The sequence below is a fragment of the Heptranchias perlo genome, chromosome 21 (genome assembly GCF_035084215.1).
Source record: "Heptranchias perlo isolate sHepPer1 chromosome 21, sHepPer1.hap1, whole genome shotgun sequence".
NCBI classification, from domain to species: Eukaryota; Metazoa; Chordata; class Chondrichthyes; order Hexanchiformes; family Hexanchidae; genus Heptranchias; species Heptranchias perlo.
The window spans coordinates 26,951,996-26,979,755 of record NC_090345.1 but is presented as its reverse complement, the minus strand read 5'-3'; the positions used below and the strand labels follow the sequence as shown (position 1 = coordinate 26,979,755).

Genomic DNA, 27,760 nt, shown 5'->3' with positions numbered 1-27,760 from the left:
TAGAACATCTAATTAATGTGATTAATAGCATCACACTGCAACTCAGAACATAAGAACTCTTGATTACAATGTAACTTTAGACAGCTCTAATAAGCAAAACAATTAAAATAACTTGAGCATTGCAGCCTCAGTGGTTTGCATTCAAAACAATACTAAAAAAGTGTTACACTTTCTCACTACTGTAATTTCTGATAATCACATCTAATTTCCATTCCTATAAATTTAAGAGAAATCTCAGTTATTAATTTACAATATGGATCACTTTATGCAAAACTTTCTAGCTTTTTCCACTAATTTAGGCACAACTTCTACCAGAGAAGTAACACTCTTCCTCTTTTCAAACTAGCAACCAAAATCTGCAATATTGATAACATTCAGGATGTCATTATATTGAATGCCATTCCGACCACAATAACATTATAGGGGAATACAAATGTTTCTTTCAAAATACACATTACAGCTATCTTTTGCTGTTAGCAATTTCCAACATCTCTAAAATCTTTACGTTTCATTGCTGCCTGAGGGACACTACAAATTGCAAATGCAATATTGCTTATGATATAACTGTTTCTTTGGGGAAATTGTTCTCAATTTCCCACCAAGAACAATTTCCCACCACAGAAATCCCTGCGCTATAGAGAACAGAAAGTAAGAACTTTAGAGCCCTGACATGTACAATAACTTTTGTGCCCTTGCTTTTCACTTGGAAAAACTATTCCGATTTTCTTATTCTTTAGTTTAGGCTCCTTTACCAACAAAAAAAAGCATGTTGCTTGCTTTCCATTTGTAAGCAACATAATAATTCAAAAGAAATTTTTTTATCAGTTACAGCCAACTGCACACAAGATCTTATTTTGTCAAAAAAGACTGCTTACTTGTAGGTTTTCTATTAATGATTTATTAAAATTAAGTTTTTCCTTACATGTCATTGCTTCAGGTAGCACAGAAATGAAACAATATACAAAAATTGAGTTGCTGTATGACTGTCCCTCCATATAGAGCACTGGGATTGGTCTGTGTGAACCAAATCTCATCTCTCTGGTCTGTCAGTCCCTTATTTCTCCCATTTTGTTGGTCTTAAGAATTGGAGAGTGCTGTCAACATTGAGGTGGGAGATGTAGCCAAGACCCAGTTTATGGGGGTGAAGTTTCAAATAAACAAAGGTTAAATAGGGGGCAGAATTTGTCTTTTCTCTTCCCCCCCCCCCCCCCACCCACAATAATGGCAGCCAAAAAACCTACTTCTCAATCACAGATTGACCTTTTCTCGAGCTCCAAGAGCCCCGCCATGCCAAATGCTGCCCAACATATTCTTAGCAGGGTTAGAGGGTTGCGTACTCCTGTTTCCATAGCTCCCCTCCATGATTCCAACTCCCACTCTGCACAGCCTCGACTCTAGCCTCAAGCCCACTTAGCCTCTACTACTGATAGTATAGTCACAGTAGAATGCTAGTATTCTTCCATTAACAATGCAAAGTAAGGCATGCAGCTCCTTTACATTAGCCAGAATTTTAAGTTTCTAAATTCAATCATTTGATAAATGTGAAAGTGGTTTTGCTGGAAAATTTCAGAAAATCAAGTTTCAAAACTAAATAATTGCTATGTTTAAATTAGTGTTGTATTTTCACCTTACACATGTATATATTTCTATACACACAACTAATATAGAAGGAAAGAAAGAAAGAAAGAAATCTTTGTTGCAATGACATGCAAATGATGAGTCAAAGATTATCTCATTTCTTCCCCAATACTGTACCAAGAGGAAAGGTAGGGGATTATAACTTAGATCAAAAACATGCTCCTTCTTCACAATGTCTATATTTTCAAATGCTCACCGAATGTCATATCCAACACAGAGAGAAATGAAACTCTCTCCTTCCCAGTACTTTTGGGCCATTTGCCTGGGTCCAAGCTTTCAGTGTTAACTTTCTGTGTTAATCTTAAACAGAGATAACTTTTTTACATTTCATATTTGAACTACTGATATCTTTTATTCTTTAACCTTGCCGGGAAACTCCAACAAACATGCACAAATACAGATTCACAGTTGAGCGAAAGGCAACAGAGCTCTGAACGGGTATGTCATTATAAGAACGCCTTTGCTGGAGTTGACACCAATGTTAATGTTAGTTTAAAAAAAGTTACGATGACATATGGAGGTGCAATGTTCAAGGTGTCAAAAGGGATTCTACCTGAAATTGTCTTCAAATTAATTGTGTTTTTAAAGTTATTTACCACCAGTGACATGTTGGCCTTACCCATAGCATAAAAACATAGTAAAAGTCATTATCGAAAAACAAATAGAAAGGTTATTTTTCTTTCACAAAAATGGAAGAGAAACAGAGACTTTTGATTAGTCAGTTTAAAAACATGACCAGTTAAATTAAAATGAAAACTTTTTAAAATAACATTCACATTAAATGGTGGTAATTTAACAATAAGTTAATGTCAATTGGAAATCAAGAAACAAAATATATAAAATTCTCCTGATTACTTTTCAACCATTCCCTCAAAACTAATTAAATGACTTTTACAATATAATGTGCACTCTTATCTTTACAGACTCTCCTATCGAACAGGACAGGATACTGCAAACTGTGACACCTGTCGAAACAGTGCGTGCATCATTTATAGGTAAGCTACTGAACAAAACAAAAATTAAGTCACTTTTGATAAGCTACAAGAAAATGGTTTCACATCATCCTAGAAATATTGATTTCTGGTTTTGTTTCAAAAAAACAGCTCATATTCATTAAACATTACCTAACCACAACAAAGGTTATTTATCTTTAGTACATTCTTCTTTGTTCTTTGAATGTATTTGAGTCTTTGTATACAATGCACATCTACCATCTCAATGCAAGAAAGCCCAGGACACTGTCCCTTTAGGATTCTGGCATCTGGCAACAGCCACACAAGTCCCTTGAATCAACAATGCATGGTTGTAGTATCACACACCACACTACTTTAAAAGTAGAGAATTGATTCAATGGGGCAAATTTACAAAATCAAGCAATGTCACCTAGTGGAGAAAAATCCCTTCAAGAAAATAACACCCTGGGGAGCAGGTGACATTCTCCAACACTGGTGCAATAGTCTCGATCTGGGGCAGATATTCTGTATTTTGCCAGAAATAGCAACAGCGAGGCTTAAAGAACCAATGAGGGCACTAAAATATTGCAGAAACAATAATACAACACCAAGCTCACACCAGATCAGAAAGAAAATGAGGGGTAAGCTGGGAGGGAGGTGCAAATGTGGATGATGAACTTCTTTTAAAACAATGAAGATGGCTGTATCCATGGTACGTAATTTAACATTCTTCTGCATTTGTTCAAACTCCCCATATAAATAGGGCATATTTGTATGGTATTGGAAATAAATTCAATTAAAAGCGGATACTGGGGTTTTGAGCACCCACATATTCAGCTTGCAGTATTGAGCTGTCAAAATAATAGTGCCTGGCCGAATCATGTGAACTGCACCTGTTTGATGATTTGTACACGACCTTGAGAGGAACCCCTTGCATGTTGGCCTAAGTGTACTACCTTTCTTTACGGAACATAAGAACATAAGAAATATGAGCAGGAGTAGGCCATATGGCCCCTCAATCCAATAAGATCATGGCCAATCTTCAAACTGAACTCCACTTTCCCGCCCGATGCCCATATCTCTTGATTCCCCTGGAGTCCAAAAATCTATGGCTCTCAGCCTTGAATATACTCAATGACTCAGCATCCACAGCCCTCTGGGGTAGAGAATTCCAAAAATACACAACACTCTGAGTGAAGAAATTTCTCCTCCTCTCAGTCCTGTGGCCGACCCCTTATCCTGAGACTATGCCCCCTAGTTCTAGACTCTCCAGCCAGGGGAAATAGCCTTTCAGCATCTACCCTGTCACACCCTCTCAGAATCTTATATGTTTCAATGAGATAATCTCTCATTCTTCTGAACTCCAGAGAGTATAGGCCCATTCTATTCAACATCGCCTCTTAGGACAACCCTCTCATCTCAAGAATCAATCTAGTGAACCTTCATTGCACCGCCTCTAAGGCAAGTATATCCTTCCTTAGATAAGGAGACCAAAACCGTACTCAGTACGCCAGGTGAGGTCTCACCAAAGCCCTGTACAATTGTAGTAAGACTTCCTTACTCTTGTACTTCAACACCCTTGCAATAAAGGCCAACATACCATTTGCCTTCCTTATTGCTTGCTGTACCTGCTGTTAACTTTCTGTGTTTCGTGTACAAGGACACCCAAATCCCTCTGAACACCAGCATTTAATAGTTTCTCACCATTTAAAAAATATATTCTGTTTTTCCATTCTTCCTACCAAAGTGAATAACCTCACATTTTCCCACATTATATTCCATCTGCCATCTTCCTGCCCACTCTCTTAACCTGTCCAGATCCCTTTGCAGACTCTTTGTGTCCTCCTCGCAGCTTACTTTCCCACCGAGCTTTCTATCATCAGCAAACTTGGATACACTACACTCGGTCCCTTCATCTAAATCATTAATATAGATTGAAAATAGCTGAGGCCCAAGCACTGATCTTTACGGCACCCCACTAGTTACAGCCTGCCAACTTGAAAATGACCCGTTTATTTCTACTCTCTGTTTCCTGTCCGTTAACCAATCCTCTATCCATGCTAAGATATTACCCCCAATCTCATGAGCCCTAATCTTGTGAAACAACCTTTTGTGTGGCACCTTATCGAATGCCTTTTGAAAATCCAAATATATTACATCCACCGGTTCTACTTTATCTACCCTGCTAGTTACATCCTCAAAAAACTCTAATAGATTTGTCAAACACAATTTCCCTTCCATAAAACCATGTTGACTCTGCCTAATCATATTATGATTTTCTAAGTGCCCTGTTACCACGTCCTTAATAATGGAGTCCAGCATTTTCCCAACGACTGATGTCAGGTTAACTGGCCTGCAGTTCCCTGTTTTCTCTCCCCCTCCTTTCTTGAATAGCAGTGTTACATTTCCGACCTTCCAAACCACTGGATCCGTTCTAGAATCTAGGGAATTTTGGAAGATCACAACCAATGCATCCACTATCTCTGCAGCCACCTCTTTTAGAACCCGAGGATGTAGGCCATCAGGTCCATGGAACTGTCGGGTTTTAGTCCCATTAATTTCTCCAGTACTTTTTCTTTACTAATCTTAATTACTTTAAGTTCCTCACTCTCATTAGACTCTTGGTTCCCCACTATTTCTGGTATGTTTTTTGTGTCTTCTATTGTGAAGACAGATACAAAATATTTGTTTAACATCTCTGCCATTTTCTTATTCCCCATTATAATTTCTCCTGTCTCAGCCTCTAAGGGACCCATGTTTACTTTTGCTATTCTCTTCCTTTTTACATACTTGTAGAAGCTCTTACAATCAGTTTTTATATTTCTTGCTAGTTTACTCATATTCTATTTTCTCCCTCTTTATCAATTTTTTGGTCATCCTTTGCTGGTTTCTAAAACTCTTCCAATCCTCAGGCATACACTTCTTGGCAACACTATAAGCTTCTTCCTTTAATCTAATACTACCCTTAACTTCTTTATTTAGCCACGGATGGATCACTTTTCCCATGGAGTTTTTATTTCTCAATGGAATGTATATTCGTTGAGAATTATGAAATATTTCTTTAAATGTTCACCATTGCTTATCTTTTAATCTAATTTCCCAATTAACCTTAGCCAACTCGCCACTCATTCCTATGAAATTGGCTTTTTTTAAGTTTAAGACTCTAGTTTCAGACTTAAGTACGTCATTCTCGAACTCAATATGAAATTCTATCATATTATGATCACTCTTCCCCAGAGGATCCCTTACTATGAGATTACTAATTAAACCTGTCTCATTACACAAGACAAGATCTAAAATAGCCTGTTCCCTGGTCCTTTCTTGGAAGTAAATAACTCAACAAACAGCTATTCCACAACTAAATATGCAGGTTAGTCTTGTTTCCAAAATAAATGAATGGTGACAGATTGAGGAAAGTTCTTCATTCTATTCACATAATATGGTTGATGTGAACATACACTAAAGTATAATAATTCTTTTTGAAGACATGGGATGACGGATAAAGCTTCGGTGTAGATCTCTGATAGCCTCTCTTGTTTTGAAATGTGGTCATGGATAAAAGCATCAGTTGACAGTGGGATTTTCCAGCTTCCAAATGGAAGGTCCAATTCACATGGCTGGACCTTGCTCCTGATGAAAACACCCACCATTTCTGCACTTGAAGTGCTGTGTAGTGGGCAGGAATATCTCCTCATCCACACAGAAACAAAGCATTGGAAAGTCTGTGAAAGACTTACCACCAAAAGCCTTTCAGAGTATCAGATACTGTAAGAAATGTTCTGACCAAGTCGTTTTAACGCTTCAAGAGTTCATTCGATCCTCATTATCTTTGTGTTTATCTGCTTGCGTGATTATCTTATTTGTAAATAAAGTTTGCGGTTACTGAATGTATCAGTCTGACAATATGGTATTTATTGCCTTTCCGATCAGGTAAGAGAATAATATGGACATCCCATGTGGTCTCTGGTATATTATTGAAGAGTAATTATTCGTCCTTTGGCATGCTATCCTATAGATGGCACATTTAAGAGTGCAGGTTTTGGTTCATAAGACACTGCTTATGGAAACTACCTTTCTGCTCTAAACAGCAATTTAAAAATGCTGGGAAAAAACATAGATTGAGCTGAAACCAAATCGTCAACTGCCCTTCCTGAACAAGGACAACTTGAAAATGCTATGGCATAGAAAATGTCAGATTTTATGTACTCAGTGGCAGTGAATAAAACAAATCAGATGTTGGGATGTATGAAAAGGACAATATTGAACCAAAATAGTGAAATAATCCTGCCAATTTATAAATCATTGGTGCGACCACACTTAGAATGCTATGATTGGTTATGGTCGCCACAGTACAAAAAAGGATATTGCAACTATTGAAAGGATACAGAAGAGAGGAACCTGAATGATTGAGGGGATGGAGGGATTAGATTATGACGTATTTAGGATTCTAAAGGGACTAGATAATCAGGATGGTAAAAGGTGAACTAGATGGATCTTGGTCTTTCTTGTCGAGCAATTCCTATGTTCCTATTCTTCAAGATACGACATTGTCGTGTTCAATGTTTCTCTTGTGATAACAAACCTCTCCTTACTAATGGCCTTGAGCTCCCTTTGCAGTAGGCAAGTAACCTGCTCCCTGCAAGTAACATGGCTACAAAAAGGTCCGAGAAAGCAACCCATAGTGAATCTATCCCTGTCTGTGGGAAAGTGCCTAACCTGTACTTAGTGTCAGCCCAAATACAGAACTCAGCATGTAAAGGATTGGCCATATAAATCTGAATCCCACTAATCCGTGATGTTGGTTGTCCAACATGCTGTAATATCCTTAATCAATGTAGTTTTTCAATAAGAAACTTGATTTTTTTTGACTGAAAAGAATGACATGATGCAGATACAGGTAAAGAGTCTTTGAACCTCTAATCACAAATTTGCAAAGCAGTTGCTTTTAAAACTGGGAGGGCGGTAAAAGAATCAAGCAAACTTGATATAAAATAACCTAGCCTTCAGCACTGCTTTCAGTGTTCAACTGCTACAATTGATACCGAATGAAAGCTATACAATACACAAATGTGTCAATTATTGTACTGATTGCTCAAGTACATCGGACAGTCAGTCCCTTTATAAATGAAGCAATGCATTTGAATTATTAAACTAATTAAATTTTTCTCCAGACAATCTGTATTCTTTGAATAGTAATGTGATGGAACATATTTGTTATAGTCTAATGACTAGTTAATGCTTAGAAGATAATTCAATATGCCCCAGGTATGAAATATTTCAAGGCTAATACACTACACCAAGTCCTTCTTGAATGCCAACTTATGTTAGCTTTTAGAGAAAACTCAACATTTTGTGGTAATGAGACACAGCAACTGGGTAAATTTATATCTATAATGAGAAATAAAATTCAAATCACTACAGAAATGTATTTAATACACAACTAGTGATCTTCGATGGTACTGTTCATGGTGAGTCTGAGGATATGCTGTTTTCTGCCATGTAACATACAATGTAATATCAGGACCACCAATTTACAGTGACTGAATAAGTCAAATTGTATTTTTATTATACAGTATTGTGGGAGTGTTAGCAATATGTTCAGGTTCAAAATAAGTGAAAAATTTCATATTTTCAGGGAAATTATAAATCAGTGACCTTGATTATTATTATATTTGTTTAGCTATGTATTGAGTTTTACATCTTATCTTCTTATAAAGCCCAGGATACACGCAAATATAGTAGTGATGAGGCGTGTAACAGTATGATAGAGTAGGGGAGTGGTAGTGGTGTTGTTGGGAAGATAGTTCCTGGTTTGGGAATACAAGAGAAACAGAGGAGTCCTTGGAGCTAGGAACATAGGAACAGGAGTAGGCCATTCAGCCCCTCGAGCCTGCTCCGCCATTTGATAAGATCATGGCTGATCTGTGATCTAACTCCATATACCTGCCTTTGGCCCATATCCCTTAATACCTTTGGTTGCCAAAAAGCTATCTATCTCAGATTTAAATTTAGCAATTGAGCTAGCATCAATTGCCGTTTGCGGAAGAGAGTTCCAAACTTCTACCACCCTTTGTGTGTAGAAATCTTTTCTAATCTCACTCCTGAAAGGTCTGGCTCTAATTTTTAGACTGTGCCCCCTACTCCTAGAATCCCCAACCAGCGGAAATAGTTTCTCTCTCTCCACCCTATCTATTCCCCTTAATATCTTATAAACTTCGATCAGATCACCCCTTAACCTTCGAAACTCTAGAGAATACAACCCCAATTTGTGTAATCTCTCCTCGTAATTTAACCCTTGAAGTCCTGGTATCATTCTAGTAAACCTACGCTGCACTCCCTCCAAGGCCAATATGTCCTTCCAAAGGTGCGGTGCCTAGAACTGCTCACAGTACTCCAGGTGCGGTCTAACCAGGGTTTTGTAGACCGCACCTGGAGTAGTTGGACTGAGGTAGATTAATGCTAATTCTCTCATATGGTACACGTTATTTAGAATACATCCTGACAGACTGCCACTCTGTGATTATCAGTTTGCAAAACAGCCCTTTTGATTATGGTTTAAAATAACATCACTGCATAAAGCATGCATTTAAATTCCTTCCCATCATAAATCATTTATGTAGTGGAATGAGCCCTTTTGTTTCGGTTTTTGCTGTTATTGTGGAGTCAGATACTGTGAATTATTGCTATAAAGACTGTCAGAAATAATTTACTGAAGTAGACAAAAAGGTTTTGTTAACAAAAAGGTCGAACAACATTCAAAAGTAATATCATGGTCATGTTTTCATAGAGGTCAACAGAAAGATTTATTTATATTCTATATCAGAATGATTACTGTAAACACAAACCGTGAAGCTCAAGTTTCACCAATTTATGACTTAATTACAAGTAGATTTATTTTAAAAAGCATTTAATTAGGTTCACAAATTCAAATATATAGTTACTGATATGCATTAAAGCTAAAATTCCTAGTGATTTCTTTTTCAATTTGAGTTAAATGGCCAATAGATCAATTTTGGAAAAATGAAATACCAACCTCTAGTATCAAGAACAATAAATTCAGGAAAATACCAGATATTGCATTTGACTGATATAGCATATATCACACCCCAACAGTGTGCAAGTTTCATTACATTTTTCAAAACGGTTGGCTAATACATAGATAGGAAGACTACCCCAGGTCAGAATAAATGAAGCAGTCCGTGCCCGCATGCAGCAAAACCTGGACAACATCCAGGCTTGGGCTCATAAGTGGCAAGTAACGTTCGCGCCAGACAAGTGCCAGGCAATGACCATCTCCAACAAGAGAGAATCTAACCACCTCCCCTTGACATTCAACGGCATTACCATCGCCAAATATCCTACCATCAATATTCTGGGGGTCACCATTGACCAGAAACTTAACTGGACCAGCCACATAAATACTGTGGCTACAAGAGCAGGTCAGAGGCTGGGTATTCTGCGGCAAGTGACTCACCTCCTGACTCCCCAAAGCCTTTCCACCATCTACAAGGCACAAGTCAGGAGTGTGATGGAATACTCTCCACTTGCCTGGATGAGTGCAACTCCAACAACACTCAAGAAGCTCAACACCATTCAGGACAAAGCAGCCCGCTTGATTGGCACCCCATCCATCACCCTAAACATTCACTCCCTCCACCACCGGCGCACAGTGGCTGCAGTGTGTACTATCCACAGGATGCAATGCAGCAACTCGCCAAGGCTTCTTCGACAGCACCTCCCAAACCCACAACCTCTACCACCTAGAAGGACAAAAGCAGCAGGCACATGGGAACACCACCACCTGCACGTTCCCCTCCAAGTCACACATCATCCCGACTTGGAAATATATCGCCCGTCCTTCATCGTCGCTGGGTCAAAATCCTGGAACTCCCTTCCTAACAGCACAGTGGGAGAACCTTCACCACAGGGACTGCAGCAGTTCAAGAAGGCAGCTCACCACCACCTTCTCAAGGGCAATTAGGGATGGGCAATAAATGCTGGCCTAGCCAGCGAAGCCCACATCCCATGAGCGAATAAAAAAAATAGTTGAAGCAAGGTACAAATAACGTCATTATTTTTAATATGAAAAAGCAAATAGCATCAGTCCATGTCCAACACTTAATCCTATATTCACGGAATTATTTCTTGTCAGGATATTACCTGTCACTATGGGAACAAAACTAATTATTAAACTCAATATTCAGGAGTAAAGTCGAGAACCCCAAAAAGTCAAACCATCATTTTGTTTTTCTCTCCAAAGGGTACATAAGTGACAATGGTTTAGAAATGTTTTTATTATAACATTTAATATTTTGACTGCTGGCAAGTCCAAAGAAAGGAGAAACAACTTGGTCTGACCCATTTAAGCTCACACACCATGACACAAAAACTAATAAAGTTACTCAAATGCCAGTTTCCTTATTCCTTTCATATCAACCTTAAACTACAAAACAAGAGTGAAAAGCTTGCAAAATAGATTATGCACACAGCTTCTAGTATTCCTTCATGATTCAGGTTAGTAGATAGCAATCAGAACAGACAATAAGCATAACTTTAGCATTTTAAGTTTCAAACCTGAGTGAACCCACAAAACATCAGACAAGCCATTAAGTGATGTATCACACACTGTGCTGGTACTATCTGCCCATTAAGGCAGCATTTAAGTGATGCATGGAATTTTCTGTGCAATTTAAAAATATTAGGCAATGTGCCCAACAGGAGTTCAAACCCTAAATGTTTACATGAAAATCTGTTGATAAGGGAACACTGTGGTAGAGCCTAGATAGTGGGAACTTTAAAAGCTTTCCATTTTCTGCCTGAGGTCCCAATACCACATTTTTTAAATACATTTTTGTGTGATTAAAATTTTCTTGCATTTTAATTGTAAATATTTGATTTTTTTTATTTATATAACATATATAATATAATGGGTTATATAATATCACATACAATAGGATAAAGAGCCATTTGAAAATGTTTTATCAATTAGCTGTTAGATGTCAAAGCTTTCAACCAAGTTGGAGGAAAATACTGCTGCACAGCATAGTTGCATTACAGTCATTTCAGTGTGGAATTTTATTTCTGAAGGCAAGAAGAATGAGGAGGGTGAGGAAAAGAAGAAGTTACATTTATACAGCCTCTTGTCACATCTCGCAGGCCATTCCAAAGCATTTCACATACAATTGATTAATTCTTTAATTGTAAGTTACTATTGTCATGTGGGCGATTATAGCAGGTAGTTTGTATACAGCAAGGTGCCACAAACAACAATGAGATAAATGACCAGTTAATCAATTTTTGTTGGATAATGGTTCAGGAAAGAATTTTGTCAAGAACGATAGTAGAACTCCCTGCTCTTCAAATTGCACCACCGGATATCTATGTAAATAGGCAGATATAGCTTGGTATGTAAGGTGATAATACAGGGTATGGTCGCATACCCTGTATTATCACCTTACTATGTTACTGGACTAATAATCCCACTAGGGCAGTTTGAGAGTTCAACCATCAGTGCACCATGGCTGCAATGTGTACTACCCACAGGTTGCACTGCAGAAAATCGCAAAGGCTTCCTCAGCAGCACCTCCCAAACCCGCAACCTCCACCACCCAGAAGGACAAGGGCAGCAGGTGCATGGGAACACCATCATTTCCAAGTTCTCCTCCGAGTCACACACCATCCTGACTTGGCCGTTCCTTCATTGTCACTAGGTTAAAATCCTGGAACTCCCTACCTAACAGCATTGTGCGAGTACCTTCACCACACAGACGATAGCAGTTCATGAAGGTAGCCCACAACCATCTTCTCAAGGTCAATAAGGATGGCCAATAAATGCTGGCCTTGCCTGCGACATGCACATCCCAAGAATTAAATCCTTAAAAATTCTGTAATAAGGCACTGGTTTGACCTGGTTTCCCTGGACCTGCCAGCAGTTAAAGGGTTAAATGTTGTTATAAAAGTGTTTCTAATTCTGGTCACTGTACTACAGCAAGGGTCAGTGCAGAAAAGTGCATTTAAACTGATATCTAGCCTTAGGCATCTGGGTAGAAGAATCTGTGATTGTTTATACTGGAAAAGACCAGGGGATACATGCCCAAGCTTTCAAGAAGAAAAGTGCACAGTGTAAATTTGACTACTTTACACAGAGGGTGATGAACATGAGAAATATACTGTGCAAAAGAGGCAGTGGAGATAGTATGGAAAGATTTAAGTGAGAATGGATATTAGTGCGAGTGGGCGATTGAGTGGCATTAGTCTTTGGGATGGGTCAGATGGACTACTTTACTTTCCTGTATTCCTAATGTCTCATCAGAAGGACAGCACTGCTAATAGTGCAGCACTTCCTCAGTACTGCACTGAAATATCACTGTAGATCATGTACTCAAGTGCTGCAGTGGGGCTTGAACCTACAAACCTCTGACCCAGAGACAAGAGTTCTAACTTACTGAGCCAGGCTGTTGAAAAGATTTGGTTTTATTTCAATTTTAAAAGAATACATAATCAAAGACACTCCTTAAAATCTACCACTTTGACCAAGCTTTTGGTCACCTGTCCTAATATCTCCTTATGTGGCTCGGTGTCAAATTTTGTTTGATAACGTTCCTGTGAAGCGCCTTGAGATGTTTTACTACGTTAAAGGTGCTATATAAATGCACGTTGTTGTTTTTGTTGTTGTTGTTGTACAACTTTGGTAATTCTCATGAATTTGTGTGTTAAAGTCTTTGATAAAGGAGTAGTAGCTGAAAGTACTTCCATCAAATGTAACCCAACTATTTAAAAAAGGAGGGAGAGAAAACAGGGATCAACAGACTGGTTAGCCTAACATCAGTAGTAAGGAAAATGCTAGAGTCTATTATAAAGGATGTGATAACAGGACATTTAGAAAATATCAACGGGATTAGACAAAGTCAACATGGATTTATAAAAGGGAAATGATGTTTGACAAACCTACTGGAGTTTTTTGAGGATGTAACTGGTAGAATAGATAAGGGAGAACCAGTGGATGTGGTTTATTTGGATTTTCAGAAGGCCTTTGATAAAGTCCCACATAAGGGGTTAGGGGTAATATACTGGCATGGATTGAAAATTGGTGAACAGACAGGAAACAGAGAATAGGAATAAATGGGTCTTTTTCGGGGTGGCAGGCAGTGACTAGTGGGGTACCGCAGGGATCAGTGCTTGGGCCCCAGCTATTCACAATATATATCAATGACTTGGATGATGGAACCAAACGTAGTATTTCCACGTTTGCTGACGACATAAAACTAGGTGGGATCGTGAGTTGTGAGGAGGATGCAAAACGGCTTCAAGGCAATTTAGACAAGTTGAGTGAGTGGGCAAATACATGGCAGATGCAGTATAATGTGGATAAATGTGAAGTTATCCACTTCGGAAGGAAAAACAGAAAGGCAGAGTATTATTTAAATGGTGATAGATTGGGAAATGTTGATTTGCAAAGGGACCTGGGTGTCCTTGTACACCAGTCACTGAAAGCAAACATGCAGGTGTATCAAATGACGTATTGTTATTACTTTACATTATTTTCTATTCCATTTAGCTGTGTTATTTTGTAGTGTCAGTTTTAATAACATAGATAGGGTACGTAATTCTTACTTTTCAAAATTAGTAATGAGATATGAAATTCTTTTGCATTGCCACATTTATTTTGCCATAATACATGAAGAAAGTTAAATTCTTGTGCAATATGTTTTATGCAGTCGTTTGTAATAAAATTCGTTCAGTAGTTTTTCATTCCTGATGCACCACACATAAAATTTTCACGCATGTTTTCTGTAGGGTTATGATGGTAAATGGCAAAACAAATTAATTTGAAGGAGGGGGAAGAATCACTTGAAAATTACTGTCAGGGAAAATTACATTCTGTGATTTGTGGAAAAATCTATTCTCACTAAAGCTGGATTGGATTCCAAGAATTACCATTGTTGAAAATTAACTGGGAATTTAATGGTTGATATTCACTTGTTCACATGTCATTTAATTTTGTGGTTCTCCAATTGAATTCTACGCATTTCCATTATAGTATTGTCTGTGAAATAATTAGTCAGAATTTGTTGGCAAAATAACAGAGAATCTAAAGCGCACGATGTTATTAATGTGTAAACCGTTCAGCAATTTATGGAGAGGAAGAGAAACCCAGTGAGTTGTGAATTGCCACAAATTGCTGGACGATTTGCGCAGCTCTGCAGTTAGCCTCGCGAAAACAGCAACTCGTCATCAAGTAAGTTTCAAGAAATTGCTGCATATGCGCATTAATTAATTAATTAAACAGAAATTTAGGGTTGGTACTTAACAATGTAAGTACCCTTTTAATGACGAGATTTACATTCCTGCAATGCCACTCAACCGCTCTGGTCCAGAAAGGGAACAACTGAAATTGTGGGGTCTCATTCCTGCGGGTAGTAAACTGATCTTAGAGATTTTTTAAATTTAAAATTTTAATATGTTTTTCTTACTTTTCCTTTCTCTCTCTTAATCCAATATTTCTTTCCCTCTCTTTATTTCTCTTTCTGTCCCTGATTTGACTCTAATTCAGCCTATTTCCTTCTCCGTTGTTCCTGTGTTTCTTTCTCAATCCTTAAATTTCATTGGTTAAGGAGCTATCAGCTCACATTTCCAGCAATTAGCGGCGCAAAATTTTTTCGAGTTGAAGGGTGAGGAAAAAAGTCTAACGAGTCACGCTGCGAGATACGCCACTTCAGCAAGTTCTGGGCCAAATCAGCCATGTTATTTATCTTTGCTGATCTCTGACTGAGTCCAAAGGCTTTGTAAACACGGCTCCCATAATCAATTGCACATTTTTAGGAGATTTGGTTCCTTTTGTCTCATTTCCCAGAGCTGATCTTTTTAGGCAATTTGATGGGAATTTTGGGTATTCATTCTTTGAGTTCTTTTCTCAATTGCATTCTTATTTTGATTTTGATTACTTCATTTATGAGATGAGGTTTTCAGTCATAAAGCAACACCTTGAATTTTGGGGGGGGGGGGGGGGGCCTCATTCTAGAATATTGGCCTAATCAGGCCTATTGTCTTTTTTGACAATTGTGAAGAAATCTTTGAGGAATTAATTTGGAAATATTTAATTTACTTGCCTGTTATCATTGTACTTTGATGTCATTGTGCACTATATCCCTTGTGCAGTTGCTAGGGTATCACTCCTTTATCTTTAGCTGTCAATGATTTCTGTAATGCTGTAATTTTATCCTACTCTTTTGGTAGCATTGTAAAAATGGAATCTTTTAAATTGCTGCCAATTTGCTATCGATCATTTTGCACGACCGTCGAAGACCAATTTCACCCTCTTAAGTATTTTGAGATGTGCATTATTTAATTTCCTTAGAAAAAGCGTGTGCACCGTGTCAGGTAGTTCCTTTGTATCTTACGAACAAAATAAAAAGATACATTTGGTGCTTTTAGAATATTAAGCAAAGCTGTTTTTTTTAAAATGACAAATCAAAAATTTTGAACAATTCATAATAATCAGCCCTTTTACTATTACAGGGAATGGATACTCTGACAACACGACACAGATTAATTAATTAATTAAAACTGCAGACCAAAATCCTTACTGCTAATTGTATGAAAGCTCATGGAAACCAAAATGAATGAGAAGCAGTTGTAACATCTCATTCACAACAACATTTTGATGTCAATGTGGTTTCAAGGCAAATCAATGAAACGTGAAACAATCTCACTGTCCAGAAATAGACAAATTTTCTAGATGCTCAACACAAAATCATAATAGCCTTCAACATTTCTACAGCACACAAAACATTATGGCCTCCAAATCTTACCGAAACCCTAGGCTTTTGTAGCATATCTGGTGATCTGTTAAAATGGATAATTTACCAGAGGATGTAAACATTGGGTCATTATAAATGGATGACCATCTTATCACACCATCTATGTAGGGCCTCACAAGAAACCATGTTTGACCCTCTCAGTTTCTTATCTTCATCAGTGGCCTGTAGATTTGTGATCTCTTTGCATAAACCAACACCCCCACCTGAAAGATGAGTAGCAACTGAATCACTGCAAGCAGTGATAAATAGATTTTGTCTGAGGATTGGCAAATTGTGCATTCAGCAATGAAAAAGTCAAGTAAATAATTCTGTTGAAAAATATTGATCCTGATGTTGAGCTCACACCTACTCTATAAAGGCATCAAGTTTTTCTCTGATATATACGCACTCAGCTATTTGGCTTAATAATTGTAAACAATTTTACAACACCAAGTTATAGTCCAGCAATTTTATTTTAAATTCACAAGTTTTCGGAGGCTACCTCCTTCCTCAGGTGAACGATGCTCACCTGAGGAAGGAGGTAGCCTCCGAAAGCTTGTGAATTTAAAATAAAATTGCTGGACTATAACTTGGTGTTGTAAAATTGTTTACAATTGTCAACCCCAGTCCATCACCGGCATCTCCACATCATGGCTTAACAATAACATTTAAGGGTAAAGAAGTGTCAAAGATGACTGGGAAAACTAGTAGAAGTGTGAGGCTCTTTAAGAAAGCTCATCCTAATTAAGTTAGCATCGTCCAAGCCTATATCTACTCACTAACTGAACAATAGCCCTGTCTGATATGCTGCAAAAATAATCAATCCCTTGCTTCTGTAAACGAGTGGACTTCATTAGGATATCACTGCACAAACTCTACATTGGATAGATTAGGCAATAGTATCAGTCCAATGCGGGACCAAACACCTCAAGAATTTAAACCAGGTACTCAGGAGCTGATACAGCTGCATCTCATCATTCTTTTATCCATTCACAAAATCCACACAGATTGCTAGCTAAAAATCTTCACTTTTTTAACTTTAATTCTGCCTGTGAAACACTCCCCTACAGTACTACATTGAACCCTGTTTCCCTAACTTTGTGTGCACAAGATTAAGTGGCAGTTAGCCATCACTTGCTGAACTTGTGATTTTTAAACATGCATTGGGTCACAAGGTTCAGTACAATTTCTCAAAGTCTTTCTATGCTCTCTATAAATCATGAGATTATTATGCCAATTATTTGTTTTATTAAGTCTCACTTATTTGGATCTGATCTTTACCAGTATTTAATACAGCTGGATAGCAATTTATTCAAATGGCAATTCTCACTCATTTACACTTTAGTATCTGCAGTTCCACCTTAACATCAGTGTTCAAATGGGATTTCAAATTTTCACTTGAAATCTTACCTAATAAAGTAATTTTATTTAAAACTGAGAAGGTTGTTATTTTTAATGGACTAAGAAAAATTAACTATAATTTTCAGCTTTTGTGTACAACACACCTTCCAACAAAGAGACTGCAACAGTCTTGCATGAAAACTTGCATATGATGCTCATATACTCCAAGATTGGTCAAGAGATGATGCAGACAAAACTGAAATTAAATTTTGTTTCTACTGTTCCCAGAGATGAAATATCTTGCTTCTGTAAGCTTTTCTATCTTGCAACCTTCCCAAGTATGGACAATCTTACATCCAAGTGAGGCAAACAAATTCAACTAACAAATCAATCTTTAAGATCTGTATTCTTAACCTTCCAGTTTGAAATTCTGCTCAATTTACTAACCCATTCAAGTACAACTTTCTAAAAATAAATGAATGAATAAATATTAAGTTACAACTGAAAAACAATAATTTAAGTATATTCAAATAACATACAATTGCAAAAGATCAAACCACAACTTAACAGACACTGGCAAAACAAGTTTGTGATATCACCACCACCTCCCATGATGTTAATCCAATCTGCACCTCCATAATCCTTTGAAGTTGAAATACATTCCAAAATGCAATATTTTTGTTTACACTGTCGTCTTTAGCTTTTGGTTTAATCTAACCCTTTTAATGCCTAAAATTGGACAATCAATAAATCAATTGCAGCAAAAATGTTGTAAATAGTAAGCAGATCAGACAGCATCGGTGGAGAGGGAAAGCTAGGGTTAATTTAGTGCAACTGCAACCATTTCAAACTTTCCTACATGGAGACACTCTGTACATATTATAAAACTCATATGGACTCCCTCCCCTTCCCCCACCTAACTCTGACAGACAATGCCAGCTACCCAAAGGAAACTGTACTTTCATTATAGAAAATGTTTTATTTGTATTCAGCAATGGAAATAATCTACCAGTAAGTCAACAAATGCACAAAAATGCAAAAATCTCATTTTCTCAGGATGTCCTGGGTTCCCTTCATGGACCTCAGTTTGGAAACCTATGCTACAGGGGAATGGGCTGTTCAATACATCTGTTTGCTGTATATAATGAGTAATATTTTTCATATAAATGTTTACTCAGTATGTTTAACTTTATCAACTAATACTGACCACATTGATCTTTTGGATTTATAGGAAGGCAACAAGAGGTGTATCCATTATCATTAGTTGTTCTTCATAAAGAATCTCCACTTCATAAATCCCATCAGATCCTGCAATGCTTCCCTTAGCATTGATTAATAATGAGCAATCTTTTCACATGTACTTAAATCAATGAAAAGAATACATATGACACTTATTAAAGGAAAAATATTCCCAACACCAATATTCCATTCAGTTTGGTGGATTTTATAAAACTGCCATTACATTCCATAATGCATGGAAAAATTAACTTGTGAAATTGTAATAGACCATCTAAGTGCAGTTGAAATACTTGTGCAATCTTTTTGGCATTTCTGTGCTGCTCACAAATGCATTGAAATGCAAGTTATAGTACATTCATCAATTTCTCCACTTGTACAATGAGGATCAACTTATATGAGAGCACAGGGAAATAAATTGAACACACTATAATCTCGACACATATGCCAGGGATAAGGACTTAAATCGCACTTTCAAATAATTCATGAGTAGCATATACTAATCCCCATGTTTCTTATTATGAGTTCTGTTACTTACATTAATGCTCTTCAATTATCAACAAAATACCATCACAATAAAATCTCCAGGCATTTCATTTATTTGGAATTATGTTCCAACAGAATATCTGCATGTACATTACATAATATTATTTAAAAGTTCAAAATTCTTCAACTTAAACTTTAAAAATGCTACTTTTTAAAATAAATAAATTGGCCTCAGCTGGAGTACTGCATCCAATTCTGGACACCACACTATAGGAAAGATGGCAAGGCCTTGGAGAGGGTGCAGAGGATGGTACCAGGATGAGGGATTACAGTTAGATGGTGAGACCAGAGAAGCTGGGGTTGTTCTTCTTCGAGCAGAGAAGGTTAAAGGGAGATTTCATAGAGGTGTTCAAAATTAGGTAGGGAGAAAATGTTTCCACTGGCAGGAGGGCTGATGACCAGAAGGTACAGATTTAAGATAATTGGCAAAAGCATAGGAACATGAGAAGGCGATTTAGCTCCTCGAGCCTGTTCTGCCGTTCAATGAGATCGTGGCTGATCTGTGACCTAACTCCAGCAGGGAGAGATGAGGAGGAAGGATTCTAGGCAGCGAGTTGTTATGATCTGGAATGCAGTGCCTGAAATGGTGGTGGAAGCAGGTTCAATAGTAAGTTTCAAAAGAGAATTAGATATATATTTCAAAAGGAAAAATTTGCAGGACCATGGTGAAAGAGCAGGGGAGTGCAACTAATTGGATAGCTCTTCCAAAGAGTCGCCACAGGCGCGATGAGCCGAATGGCCTCCTTCTGTGCTGTAAGATTCTATGGGAGTTCTATTGGATAACCCCTGAAACCGGGTGCCAGGGTCACGGTGCGCGATTAACCCACGCCCGGTCATTGAGATGCAGACAGCACGTAACATTCATGCTGCCTGGTGATTTACCTGATTTTTTTTTTATTCGTTCACGGGATGTGGGCGTCGCTGGCAAGGCCGGCATTTATTGCCCATCCCTAATTGCCCTCGAGAAGGTGGTGGTGAGCCGCCTTCTTGAACCGCTGCAGTCTGTGTGGTTACGGTTCTCCCACAGTGCTGTTAGGAAGGGAGTTCCAGGATTTTGACCCAGCGACAATGAAGGAACGGCGATATATTTCCAAGTCGGGATGGTGTGTGACTTGGAGGGGAACGTGCAGGTGGTGTTGTTCCCATGCGCCTGCTGCTCTTGTCCTTCTAGGTGGTAGAGGTCGCGGGTTTGGGAGGTGCTGTCGAAGAAGCCTTGGCGAGTTGCTGCAGTGCATCCTGTGGATGGTGCACACTGCAGCCACAGTGCGCCGGTGGTGAAGGGAGTGAATATTTAGGGTGGTGGATGGGGTGCCAATCAAGCGGGCTGCTTTATCTTGGATGGTGTCGAGCTTCTTGAGTGTTGTTGGAGCTGCACTCATCCAGGCAAGTGGAGAGTATTCCATCACACTCCTGACTTGTGCCTTGTAGATGGTGGAAAGGCTTTGGGGAGTCAGGAGGTGAGTCACTCGCCGCAGAATACCCAGCCTCTGACCTGCTCTCGTAGCCACAGTATTTATATGGCTGGTCCAGTTAAGTTTCTGGTCAATGGTGACCCCCAGGATGTAGATGGTGGGGGATTCGGCGATGGTAATGCCGTTGAATGTCATGGGGAGGTGGTTAGACTCTCTCTTGTTGGAGATGGTCATTGCCTGGCACTTATCTGGCGCGAATGTTACTTGCCACTTATGAGCCCAAGCCTGGATGTTGTCCAGGTCTTGCTGCATGCAGGCTCGGACTGCTTCATTATCTGAGGGGTTGCGAATGGAACTGAACACTGTACAGTCATCAGCGAACATCCCCATTTCTGACCTTATGATGGAGGGAAGGTCATTGATGAAGCAGCTGAAGATGGTTGGGCCGAGGACACTGCCCTGAGGAACTCCTGCAGCAATGCCCTGGGGCTGAGATGATTGGCCTCCAACAACCACTACCATCTTCCTTTGTGCTAGGTATGACTCCAGCCACTGGAGAGTTTTCCCCCTGATTCCCATTGACTTCAATTTTACTAGGGCTCCTTGGTGCCACACTCGGTCAATTGCTGCCTTGATGTCAAGGGCAGTCACTCTCACCTCACCTCTGGAATTCAGCTCTTTTGTCCATGTTTGGACCAAGGCTGTAATGAGGTCTGGAGCCGAGTGGTCTTGGCGGAACCCAAACTGAGCATCGGTGAGCAGGTTATTGGTGAGTAAGTGCCGCTTGATAGCACTGTCGACGACACCTTCCATCACTTTGCTGATGATTGAGAGTAGACTGATGGGGCGGTAATTGGCCGGATTGGATTTGTCCTGCTTTTTGTGGACAGGACATACCTGGGCAATTTTCCACATTGTCGGGTAGATGCCAGCGTTGTAGCTGTACTGGAACAGCTTGGCTAGAGGCGCAGCTAGTTCTGGAGCACAAGTCTTCAGCACTACAGCTGGGATGTTGTCGGGGCCCATAGCCTTTGCTGTATCCAGTGCACTCAGCCGTTTCTTGATATCACGTGGAGTGAATCGAATTGGCCGAAGACTGGCTTCCGTGATGGTGGGGAAATCGGGAGGAGGCCGAGATGGATCATCCACTCGGCACTTCTGGCTGAAGATGGTTGCAAACACTTCAGCCTTGTCTTTTGCACTCACGTGCTGGACTCCGCCATCATTGAGAATGGGGATGTTTGCAGAGCCTCCTCCTCCCGTTAGTTGTTTAATTGTCCACCACCATTCACGACTGGATGTGGCAGGACTGCAGAGCTTTGATCTGATCCGTTGGTTGTGGAATCGCTTAGCTCTGTCTATAGCATGTTGCTTCCGCTGTTTAGCATGCATGTAGTCCTGAGTTGTAGCTTCACCAGGTTGGCACCTCATTTTTAGGTACGCCTGGAGCTGCTCCTGGCATGCTCTTCTACACTCCTCATTGAACCAGGGTTGATCCCCTGGCTTGTTGGTAATGGTAGAGTGAGGAATATGCCGGGCCATGAGGTTACAGATTGTGCTGAAATACAATTCTGCTGCTGCTGATGGCCCACAGCGCCTCATGGATGCACAGTTTTGAGCTGCTAGATCTGTTCTGAATCTATCCCATTTAGCACGGTGGTAGTGCCACACAACACGTTGGATGGTGTCCTCAGTGCGAAGACGGGACTTCATCTCCACGAGGACTGTGCGGTGGTCACTCCTACCAATACTGTCATGGACAGATGCATTTGCGACAGGTAGATTGGTGACGACGAGGTCAAGTAAGTTTTTCCCTCGTGTTGGTTCGCTCACCACCTGCCGCAGGCCCAGTCTAGCAGCTATGTCCTTCAGGACTTGGCCAGCTCGGTCAGTCGTGGTGCTACCGAGCCACTCTTGGTGATGGACATTGAAGTCCCCCACCCAGAGTACATTTTGTGCCCTTGCTACCCTCAGTGCTTCCTCCAAGTGGTGCTCAACATGGAGGAGGACTGATTCATCAGCTGAGGGAGGACGGTAGGTGGTAATCAGCAGGAGGTTTCCTTGCCCAGCGAGCACCCAGGCCTAGCTGCACTGTTGAGTGGTTGCTCACCAGCAAGGGGCCCAGATAGCGGCTAGCACCACTTAAAGGCAGCCTGCACACCTCTTATTTGCAAAATATAAGATACGGGTCAGCATGGAGTCTGAACGGAGAGCAGACATCGCACACGTAAAACACAGATGCAGGTCCCGTCCCTATGTTTACAAACTGTTGAGTTATGTTAAAACATTGAATAAAGGTTGCGCACTGCTAAATCCCACATCCTCCAATCTGCACGCCAGACCCCACCAATCTGCCAATCTGAGATTGTACCGGGCCTGCAAGACAGCGTGCACCAAAGTTCTCTGATGATGTATCAGAGACCTTGGTACAAGAAGTGGACAGAAGGAGGGGCATCCTTTCTCTGCAGGGGGGCAAGAGGCCCTCCAGATATATGATCCCAAGGCAGTGGGAAGCAAGAGGGGACGAAGTCAATGCCAGGTACATAGCATCACGAACATGGATGCAATGCAGAAAAAAGTTCAATGCTTTGACACGAGCAGTCAAGGTGAGTGAGGTCAACTGTCAAGTGGCATCTCCTACCAACTGCACCACTAGCCGCATCCACTGCTCCACGCACTACACCCCCCCCCATCACCCACGTTCCAACAAATTATTTCAATCAGTATTCAACTCTTCCAATCAGGTGCTTCCTCTCGCCCTCACACATTACCACTGTTGCAAGCCGCAAACCCACAACTCACAGGTCACACACACTGGCAGCTATTCAACCATGACTGCCACATCACCCAAACACCTTGCAGGTGACTCACTGACACACGTCCCACTTTCTTGCAGGAGAAGGTGGCGCATAACAGGAGGCAGCAAGTGGCAGTGGCTCCATGGAACATGACAGCATTCCTGTCCCACTCCTGCCACTCCGCCAGTGCCTTTGCTGTTGCCTGTCAGCTAGCCAGCCCACTCCCTGAAACTTTATTATAGGAACATAGGAAGATAGGAACAGGAGTAGGCCATTTAGCCCTACGAGCCTCTTCCTCCATTATGACCTAATTCCATATAGCTGCCTTGGCCCAATATCCCTTAATACCTTTGGTTAATAAAAATCTATCAATCGTAGATTTAAAATTAACAATTGAGCATCAACTGCCATTTGTGTAAGAGCGTTCCAAACTTCTACCACCCTTTGCATGTAGAAGTGTTTCCTAACTTCACTCCTGCAAGTCCTGGCTGTAATTTTTAGACTATGTCCCCTAGTCCTAGTATTCAAGTATAGGAGACCTCCGAAAACAGGTACAAATGCATCAGCAGCTAGAATTAATAATCCAGCAACTTACCTGTAACTCCTGCACGATCCCTTTAAATAGCGCTGGTGGGGGTCTTCCATGCTGTTTAAGGTCTGTAGATTAATTCCTGGGACGAGAGGGTTGTCCTATGTGGACAGGTTGAGTAGAATGGGCCTATACTCTCTGGAGTTTAGAAGAATGAGAGGGGATCTCATTGACACATATAAGATTCTGAGGGGGCTTGACAGGGTAGAGGCTGAGAGGTTGTTTCCCCTGGCTGGGGAGTCTAGAACTAGAGGGCATAGTCGCAGGATAAGGGGTCGGCCATTTAAGACTGAGATGAGGAGGCATTTCTTCATTCAGAGGGTTGTGAATCTTTGGCATTCTCTACCCCAGAGGGCTGTGGATGCTGAATCATTGAATATATTCAAGGCTGAGATAGATAATTTTTTGGACTTTAGGGAAATCAAGAGATATGAGGATCAGGCCGGAAAGTGGAGTTGAGGTTGAAGATCAGCCATGATCTGATTGAACGGCAGAGCAAGCTCGAGGGGCCGTATGGCCTACTCCTGCTCCTATTTCTTATATTCTTAAATCAATAATCAATGATATTATCAACAACAATTAAGTCAGTAGAATTGGACTATTATAGTCATCACAATTTATTTTTCCTGTGATACACTAATCAATTTAAAATGACTCACTGCTTTTGGCATTCCCACAGTTTTAGACATTAGCATTTTATAAAATGTAAAGTGCAGGGCTATTAAATCCTCTATCTGGAATGAAGGGTAGTAGATTTACATTCTTTTCAAGTAGAGCTCCCATACCACCTCAGAGACTGAAATTATAAATTATAAGGTTATCAGCAAGTGAATAATTTTTAAAATATTCCACATGCTACCACACATGCAGCATTGCCCTAAAGTTTCATAAGTCATGGCCATGATGATTAGAAGACTTTTAACGTCCTTCTACTCTGCTGCCCGTATCCTAACTCGCACCAAGTCCCGTTCACCCATCACCCCCGTGCTTGCGAACTTACACTGGCTCCTGGTCCGGCAACATCATGATTTTAAATTTCTCATTCTTGTTTTCAAATCCCTCCATGGCCTCGCCCCTCCCTATCTCTGCAAACTCCTCCAGCCCGACGAGAGCTCTGTGCTCCTCCAATTCTGGCCTCATGCACGTTTTCATCCATTGGTGGCCGTGCCTGAGGCCAGAATTAGAGGAGCACAGAAATCTCGGGGGGTCGTAGGGCAAATTTTGTTTGACAACACTCCTATGAAGCACTTTGGGACATTTTACTATGTTAAAGGCGCAATATAAATGCTTGTTGTTGTTGTTGTTGTTGTTGCCACTGCCTTTTTGAGAGCAGTAGCTGCACTCTGAGTTCCAGCTAGGCTAAAACTTCAATTACCCTGTTTAAGACAAAGATGAAGATCATCCAGCAACCTGCGAGAAATAATTACATCAGAATTTATGGTTTCCTTAAGATGCTAACTTAATTCAAGTAGGAGTCACAAAATCTATCAGAAGACAAAGTGGTAACACTGTTTTCCAAGGTAAAAGGTTTACTGAGTTTGCACAAACCAGTTAACTAGCTTAATATTATATTCAGGCTAGCTTATTATAATCCTGAAGAAAATGATGCAGTGCCAGAGACGTTGCTATTTATGTCTCGCTTTCCTTCTCTACAGCTGTGATTTATTAAGGTCACATTAGAATGATGGAAATAGATATCCCCTTTCAAATGCAAGCTGTTGCAGTGAGGCTACGGGATCATCTCCATTTCAACCGCTAAGAAAGCCTCCCAATATCTCACAGCTAAAAATCTTCAATTTAAAAGATCCTGCTTCAAAACAAAATTTGCACCACAATGCAAATATATTCAGAACTTTTCTCATGTTGGAGAATGATGTTGGCAACATGCGTGCCAACCGAGAAAAGTTAGAAAAGCTGACCAACAGTTTCAAAGAGGTCGACAACTCAAAAAACAAAACACAATTGAAAAACAGCCTGAATAAAAGCTTATGCCACTGCTTCAAGGTGACTCAAAAAGTTAAATGAATTTAATTACATTAGACATTAGAATTTGTATTAGTGTTTTAGGATCACATTCCACAATTCAGTTTTGTTTCTCTGTGAAAACTGAAACCTAACAGCCTTGCATATGACATACAAAAAGAGGTACTTACAACAGAAGTGCACTGTGTCATGAACTTGTCATGACTTATGCCACAGCTAAATCCAATTTTCCATCAGCTGTTTTATAGGGGCAAAAAAAACAAGTACACAAAAGTGTAACTTTTGCAGTGATGGATTTAGTTTTTGAAGGGGGAAATGTGAACTATTATAGTGCAAAATTAATGTTCTGGGGAACCTGGGGCATGTACCTCAGGAAATTTTGATTATTTTACACTCCTTTGGTGCATTTTCCAACCCTCTGAGCCAACTTTTAATATGTTTCTGCATGTTTTTATTTTCATCCCAGTGAACCCCCACCCCCCCCCCCCCAATCTTTGGTCACCTAATGCAAAGGGTGAGCAGAGCACACAGTAAGGTCCCACAAAGAGCAAATGAAATGAATGACCAGATAATCTGTTTTTAGTGGTGATGGGCGATGGAGGAATCTTGGCCAGCACACCAGGAGAACTGCCTGCTCTTCTTTGAATAGTCTCATGGGATTTTTCATGTCCACCTGAGCAGGCAGATGGGGCCTCGGTTTCACATCTCAACTGAAAGACGGCATCTCCAACAATAAATTATGTGTTCGAGTGCTGGAGTTGGGCTTAAACCCACAAACTTTTGACTCATGAGGTGAGAGCGCTACCAAAATCATAAACGTGGATATAGCAAGCATGCTAGCAACAAAGGAAATTATCTCCCTCCTCCCTATTACTAAGCTAAATTTATTTAAATAAAATGTTGTATTTAAGTAGTATGCCTATTCACAACAGTTCAAAAGTATTTTAATATGTGACACACTCAGACATTTCAACATAATAAGGTGTTGTATAAAAGGAAGTGTTTCATTTTTTTTCAGTCAATGACCAATTAGCTTCCAGTCTGAAAGACTTAAATAAAACCAGGTCTGAGACATACCATGGTTCTACCAGGTGAGAGAAGAAGGGTAAAATTCAGTGACTCCCACACTAAATGTTGCTACTGTCGACCCCTCTCACCTATTGATTACAACCAGTGGCATCCCCTCCCACCCCCATGGGGTCTGACTAATGCTCTGCAGCCAAACTCAATCCTGGCCTCATTGGATATGCACACATACATTTTGAATACTCAGTCAAGAAGCAGGAGCACTGGCTGATTTTTTTCCCGCCCTAGACAGGGAGAACTCTGAGGCCAATTGTGGCATTCCACTTCTAACAAATAACTCTTTCGAATATTTTAAATTTTAAATATTACAAGATTTTTAAAGGAAAATTACATGATTGTTTAAAATTTTCAGTTGTAAAAAAATGTGCACAATTAAAAA

At 39.9% G+C, this 27,760-nt stretch overlaps 2 protein-coding genes across 4 annotated transcripts in view; one reads left to right on the top strand and one right to left on the bottom strand.

Annotated features, from left to right (window-relative positions):
- dock1 (dedicator of cytokinesis 1) overlaps positions 1–27,760 on the bottom strand; it is a 472,808-nt gene that overhangs the window by 233,101 nt on the left and 211,947 nt on the right. The gene's annotated exons all lie outside the window — the stretch shown is intronic.
- LOC137340085 (inhibitory synaptic factor 2A) overlaps positions 1–27,760 on the top strand; it is a 42,018-nt gene that overhangs the window by 11,232 nt on the left and 3,026 nt on the right. The window contains exon 3 of the mRNA XM_068002364.1: positions 2,562–2,633. Within this exon, the coding sequence (XP_067858465.1) occupies positions 2,562–2,633 (72 nt within the window). The remainder of the gene's footprint in view (positions 1–2,561; positions 2,634–27,760) is intronic.